The sequence below is a fragment of the Capricornis sumatraensis genome, chromosome 4, assembly GCF_032405125.1.
Source record: "Capricornis sumatraensis isolate serow.1 chromosome 4, serow.2, whole genome shotgun sequence".
NCBI lineage: Eukaryota > Metazoa > Chordata > Mammalia > Artiodactyla > Bovidae > Capricornis > Capricornis sumatraensis.
In genome coordinates, this window is record NC_091072.1 from 52556825 (window position 1) to 52564338 (window position 7514).

The 7514-nt window shown below is 39.6% G+C and overlaps 1 protein-coding gene across 2 annotated transcripts in view; it reads left to right on the forward strand.

Moving 5' to 3' along the window:
- The window catches only part of NAV3 (neuron navigator 3), a 378120-nt gene extending 372308 nt beyond the window's left edge, over window positions 1–5812 (forward strand). For both annotated transcript variants that reach the window (XM_068970243.1, XM_068970244.1), the window contains one exon: window positions 5693–5812. In XM_068970243.1, the coding sequence (XP_068826344.1) occupies window positions 5693–5812 (120 nt within the window). The remainder of the gene's footprint in view (window positions 1–5692) is intronic.
- The last annotated feature ends 1702 nt before the right edge of the window (window positions 5813–7514 follow it).

The following is a 7514-nucleotide window of genomic DNA, read 5'->3' on the forward strand; positions in this document are numbered from 1 at the left end:
GCATTAGAGATATTAATTCATTTTCCTGGGTAATATTTGAGATTATCCTGATGTTGATACTCAGTTTTCAAATCTTTACCTTTGGCCTACATTCATTGGGTGAAACTCTTTAAAAAGGCCAAACTTGTATACTTCAAAATAATCAAAAACACTTAAACCAGGCTGAGCTCTGAGACCATAATTTTTCTTTTATTAAGCAGAAAATTATATAAATAAATAAACTCCAAACATTGCAGGACTCAATTCTTTAGGTATGTAAGAAAAAGCTGAATTTTGTTCTAAAATGACAAAAAAGAATATAATCTATACTTGAAAAACTAAAGAATATTTTACATGTATCAATTTTATATTTTACATGTAAAATTTTGTCTAACTAAATTTAGGATTAGTACTCCATTGCCAACAGTAGAGAAGAATGAACTGACTTTGGAATTCAGTTCAGTTCAGTTCAGTCGCTCAGTTGTGTCCAGCCTTTTGCAACCTCATGAACCGCAGCATGCCAGGTCTCCCTGTTCGTCACCAACTCCCGGACTCCACCCAAGCCCATTGTCCACTGAGTCAGTGATGCCATCCAACCATCTTATCCTCTGCCGTCCCCTTCTCCTCTTGTCCTCAATCTTTCCCAGCATCAGGGTCTTTTCAAATGAGTCAGCTCTTCACATCAGGTGGCCGAAGTATTGGAGTTTCAGCTTCAACATCAGTCCTTCCAATGAACACCCAGGACTGATCTCCTTTAGGATGGACTGGTTGGATCTCCTTGCAGTCCAAGGGACTCTCAAGAGTCTTCTCCAACACCACAGTTCATAAGCATCAATTCTTTGGTGCTCAGCATTCTTTATAAAGGGCCATTATTCCCTGTCTTGCTCAGATTGCATTCTTGGAAGTCATACTATTAAGTCAATAAAACCCTGAAGCACGAATACTCTGGAAATACAAAGCACATCTGTTCCTAATAAAATAACTTTATCTTCATATGTATTTTTTTATTTTTAGAGATGACGTTCCATAAATTTGTCTCAAATGTAATGTGGTTTTTAGGTTACTATTCTGGCTAAAGAATTCACTGAATAACCAATACAGTAAGAAGACATGCTGAGATAAAGGTCCTTATGTTACTTAAACAGAAAAAGTGAAGTCGCTCAGTCGTGTCTGACTCTTTGCGACCCCATGGACTATAGCCCACCAGGCTCCTCCTGCATGGAATGTTCTAGGCAAGAGTACTGGAGTGGGTTGCCATTTCCTTCTCCAGGGGATCTTCCTGACCTGAGGATTGAACCCCAGTCTTCTGCAGTGCAGGCAGATAGATGCTTTACCATCTAAGCCACCAGGGAATCTTAAGGAAATGATTAAATCATAGTCTGTAACCATACCTAAAGACATAAAATTATGAGTTGATACTTTGTGGAATATCCTTACACTAATAACCGTAACACATGTACATCTCATCATTTCAGTTGACCATTTTGAACATCTTGGAATTTACATGTGAACCATCTGATAAAGTTTCATTATTTTTTCCCAATAAAATGCATGCACACAGAAGATTTTACATTCTATTTCAAAAAGTTCCATAAAGTCATAAGATACATACATTGATCTACTTAGACCCCAGGGATCTCTTATTTAGAACATTTGCTCTATACTATAAACTTCTTGGGGCTTCCCTTGTAGCTCAGCTGGTAAAGAATCCCCCTGCAATGCAGGAAACCCCACTTCAATTCCTGGATCAGGAAAATCCACTCGAGAACGGATAGTCTACCCACTCCAGTATTCTGGCCTGGAGAATTCCATGGACTAGGGCTTGGAGAGAGTTGGGGCTTGCAACTCTTGGGCTTGCAAAGAGTTAGACATGACTAAGTGACTTTCACTTTCATAAACTTCTTGAGGACCTGAATTCATATTTTTATAACAAGTGTCTGGCCCTTTAGCTCATACATAGCTAAATAACTAAACAACAGTGATGGTGAAATTGGTTTGAAGTCCACAAAACTGTGACTGTACACTAAGTAATTCCTGATCAGTTCAGTTCAGTCGCTGTCATGTCTGACTCTTTGCGACCCCAAGGACTGCAACACACCAGGCCTCCCTGTCCATCACCAACTCCCAGAATTCACTCAAACTCATGTTCATTAGTCAGTGATGCCATCTAACCATCTCATCCTCTGTCGCCCCCTTTTCCTCCCACCTACAATCTTTCCTAGCATCAGGGGCTTTTCAAATGAGTCAGTTCTTTGCATCAGGCGGCTAAAGTATTGGAGTTTCAGCTTCAGCATCAGTCCTTCCAATGAATATTCTGGGCTGATTTCCATGAGGATGGACTGGTTGGATCTCCTTGCAGTCCAAGGGACTCTCAAGAGTCTTCTCCAACACCACAGTTCAAAAGCATCAATTCTTTGACTCTCAGCTTTCTTTATAGTCCAACTCTCACATCCATACTTAATAGAGAAAAAATAAGCCTTACAGTACAAATAGGGGTTATTTCATCTGAGTTGTTTATAATTTCCAGTTCGCCCTTTGCAGTTTCTCATACAGTTCCTGATAAAGGTAAGGTGTTAAGTTTGTTTTCAGGGCTACTCTATAGAGTATGGGACATTTAGGGGATGTCCTAAATTTTCCCAGTTCACACAGTCCTGGTGAGCTAAACCCACTAACCACTCTTTTCCCTGACTCCAGATGTTCTTATCTTCTGCTTTGGAAAAGGGATCAGAATCTCTACATTCTGAATGAGAATGGGTTTAAAAAAAAAAAATCTCTGATTCCTAACCTTCTGCTTCACTCAACATCTTAAAGAACAAGGGGTTATGATGTTTGACATATTAAGTGACAAAACCTTCTCATCTAAATATCTGTGAATCAGGTACATTCTAATTGGCAAGTATGTCTCTGCATTTATTGCTCTATATTTTTATAATGACTGACATAAGGTAACAATATTTTTGCAGTCCAATCTAAATCAGAAGTAGTCAGAGAAAGCCTCAGTGTCAGTAATATATTTTTGACTCTGAACAAGGATGTAAGTTTTTGGCACATCTCACAGTATTTAAAAATGTAATGTGTATTAATCATCAACAGACTCATTCATTCAGTTAATTTTAGTAAATAATAAGTATGTACACAGGGATAAATCCTGGTGATCATAAAATCCATATCATTTCTGACATTAAGAAGCTCCTAGTCCAGCCATGGAGAAAGATATCTACATATATAAATTACAGTGCAGTAATGATAGAGGTATGTTCTAGGTAAAGTTTTGAGTCTGTTGAGGAAGTGGTTAGGATAAAGCTCCTCAGAGGAGGAGATGCTTGAGCTAGGTTTGGAAGGATGAGTAAAAGTTCATAATGAGGTTGGATAGAGACAATCCAAAATTTAAAAAGCAGCAAGTGAAACATGATGAAACAGTACAATAAAAATAATGAGTTTAGGGAGCTGTATACAAATTTGTGGAATTAGAATAAAAGGAACAGAAAGAATGAAAGCTACGGAAGTCTACAATTGATAAGCCATCTGAAGCCTTGTTTATTTTGAAGGAAGTTAAATGTTTACCATACAATGGGGAGCCACCAAAGATTTTTGAGCAAGGGACTTATTAGATTTGCAGTTTATAATAATCACCTTGGTAATAGAATAGAGGGCAGGTTAAAGGAAAGAGGATAGAGGCTGGAAGATGGGCAGATGTGTAAATACCAGGGATGATAAGGACCTGACCAGGGTGTTATAAATGATAGGCATTGTGTTTATGACTATGGGTCTGGGAAAGAAGCAGGGGAAAAGAGCGCAAGGAAATACTTGTGTAGAGAATAATGATCCACCCTGATTATACCCAGTCAGACTACTGACTGATGTGAACCTTACCTACCTCCTTTGACTCTAATGTACAAAGCAACCCTCTGAGAAGGCATGGTAAATCCTTTGTATGTATTTACCATGAATCTGAGACTTGGAACTTATTTTAATGGAACATATTTACTATATAGCACCATTTTCAAAACATAAGACTTTAAAATACTATTATTATACCATAAAACTTTTATAACAGCCAGCTTTCAGGTGATTTCTGATATTTGTAACTGAGATCAAGGCATAACCTTGAAAGCATCTCTATTCTTGAAAGGTGCTCAAAACACAGTGTTTTTTCTTTTGTGGTTTTTGGTTTTTTTTACAAATTATCTTCACCCAGATGCTTGAACATACAGCCAGCTAACTTAGAGTAACAAAAGAAAGGAAAAAGGGAATATGAATGTTCATGAAGGTGGGAATGTGTGTGTGTGTTCAAAAGAGAGACAGAGAAGGGGGGAGAGACAGAAAAACTATGTTGATGGAGAAGTTTAGCTTTTTGACTCACTGGGTTTAAGAGGTTATCACCAACTACTTTCATATGTTTATGTAGCTTGTTTAATAAATTCAGGGAATTAGACAGAAAATTATGTTGAAAAATATTGTCCTAAAGAATGACTTTAAAATATGCTATAACTATAGCTTCTTTGTCAGAAAGGCATTCTTGATGGAATTGGTAATTACCAGTGTGTCATTTTATTTCACAAACATTTTTTAATTGAACACACATTTTACACTGACTGTCTCAGCAAGCAGAGCTTAACATATGACTAAAGAATCCTTTTGGATTTAGCCTTTCTATTGGAGCAGTTTCCCTAAATTTTAAGTTGGGGGAAAAAAAGAACATCTTTGATTACATAATAAATAGTAAAGTTAGCATGCATTAAACAATACAAAGATTATTACCATTTACAGAAACTCTTGATAAGAAAACAAGTCCATACCCTCCCGAAGATGTGCCAATTTTTCTGTGCTTTCTAAAACTGTCAAATCATTTATTCACGATTTGCTTTTGAACAAGATTTCTTTATCCATCTCTACCACTGAATCTGCAGATCTCTCAAAATCCAAGCAAAGTGGCCTCCTTTTATTTTCTAATACCCGGAAACCCTTTCTCCCCAGCTGCTTTCCTGCCCATGTCCCTTTTATGAGAACAAACGTTGCCATTGTCCTAGAAGGCTGGGAAACTTGAGACAGCTGCTCTTGTTCCAGAAGGTGGTTTTTCTTTTCAGTGAGATATCCATCATATTTTAGCCAGGCGCTCAACAGCCACAGAAGCTTGACGGTGATTCTTCCCTTTGCCCTCTTCAAATGCTCATGGTCGGCTTCATTCGGTCGCCTCCCCTCGAGGTCAACGCTTAAGCAGCAGATGGGGGGCTTGTATGAAGCAGCTGGTTCCATTCTACTCCAGCCCCGCCTCCTCTCCAGGGACCCTGAGCGGAAGCCTGTGTGCCCGTCGGCGTGTAGGAACGTTCAGGACTTTCAGTTGCCATTCAGCGCTTTCTGCTTCTCGCAGCCAAAAAGCTGGGCAGCTTGGCGTCCTCTGCAGCCACGAGCCCAGATGTCCGGCTGTGATACAGTTTCCTGTCGGCGCTCCCTGCTGGCGCTATATTCATTTACAATCACGAATAAAAGACTTATCCAGAGGCCCTATTTTGTCCTTATGGTTTGCCGGTGTAGTCATGTGTGGGAGAAACAGTCTAGGAGCCAGGGCAACCGGTCAAAGTCTAAAATTGTTTTCCGTTTCCCTTGGAGGGGATGAGATGGGTCCTCCGTGTGGCTCGGGGCCGTGTGTTTTCTGGGCCTGGCTTTTTCCATGCATCATCGCCTCCATCGATGTCTCTTTTTTTTTCTTCAGATGAATATGCTAATGAAACTCCAAGAAGCAGCCAATTACTCGGGCACACAAAGCTGCGACAGTGATAGCACCAGCCATCATGAAGACATTTTGGATTCGTCTCTTGAATCTACCCTCTAGAGGGTGAAAAAAAGTTAGGGGAAAAGACTATGCTTTAAAAAAAAAAAAATGTTTGAAAAGAAAGGTATTTTCATTAAACCACTGCCAGTATGAAAGCATCCTGTCAGGGCCCTGACCCAGAGTTGTGGTCTCTAAGGAGACAGCAGAACCAAGTCTGAACCACCAAGATACTCAGTTGACACGGAAGCGTAACTTGCTTTTCTTTCTAGGCATTTTTTTTTTTTTTAATCTCTGTGGAGTGATGTAAGGCTCCAATACTCAACTGGAAAGGACCCTAATGACAGGGCAACTGAAGATTGTGCATGGGATAGCCAAACTGGACTTTCTGTTTTTTCTCTTTAAAAGTTTACAATGCAGACCTTTTCTTTCTTTTTTCTTTATTTTTGTTATCGCAGTTCCTTCTCTTGGTTTCCTCTGAGGGATTGTTCTCCCCAAGCAGGGTCCACTCTTCTGATCCGTCCAGCCTCTTTTGTGCCACATGGTGCTTTTTGCGGAGCCCCAGTAGCATTTGTGTTGTGCACTCATCCCATTCCAAAATGAAGAGGCCAGGCCTCTACAAGCACAAATGGAATTGTGCGACCCCAGGGAAACACTGCTGTGGCCAGCTAGAGAAGTGCCAGTATCATTCTCAACTGCCGTGATCACAGGATGTGCTTAACCCACGCTTTAGTGTCTGAGTCACAGGTTTGATAAGGTGGTTTTTCCCACTGTGGTCTTTTTAAACCACCTGCCCATTCCCTTAAAAAAAAAAAAAAAAAAGTTTTATACCAATTATTAGTCAACACTGACAACAGGCTTTTTTAGGGCTTTATTTGTTTGAGCCTTGTCAGTGAAAAGAAGGAACATTTCCTATGGTGCTGTCTCACTGCCTTAAACCGATTTCTACAACAGTTTAACAGTTGGTTTAAATCCTGAACCATTGGTAATTTCCACCGTCTTCACTTATAACACCAGTTAACACAGTAGCCTCATCTCTATTTTTGTGTTTGTTTTGAAGAAATGGATAGGAGAAAGATCAGTATTTTTACCTTGAGAACAGACTGCTTTGCCTATCCTCCAAAAGACTCAAGTAACCCAGAAACCCTCTTTGAGTGTCATTTAAAAGCTAAGCCATGTGGCTATCTTCCATCCAGTTCTAGAGGAAAGAGTTTCAGAAGGCGGGAGAGGGTGAATTCTTATCCAGCAGAGCTGGAAGCGCTAGATGCAGCATGAGCACAACTAGTCGGCTTTTCTCTCCTATTCTTTTTTTTTTTTTTAATTATTATGAGTTTTGAGCATGTTGTTTTGATGGGTATTATTGTACATGAGAAATTCAGCATTCGAGAACACTGAAGCAGTGAAGTCACTGTGGATGAGAAAGCATTTATACTGTAAAAGAAGGTTAGATTTGCACAGTCTACTGGGTAGGTATTGTAAATAACCATTTAAAAAAACTTGCACAACTCAAAACAAACACAGACACACAAATTGTATTTTATCCTGTGGGTGTTAAGAGATGTTTCACTTGCTGAGATTTCCTGTACGTTGCAAACAAATGCAGAATGCAGACCCTCAGTGCTCTTGTTACCTGGTGTGTTTGTCCTGTATTTACAGTTGTGGTGGCCACGCAGGAGCTATCAGTGCTAGAGTGAGCATGCTTCAAAACTCTCCATGAAGCCAGTGCATTGTTGGAAAAGTAAAAATGTCTGAAAGTGCATCTGTC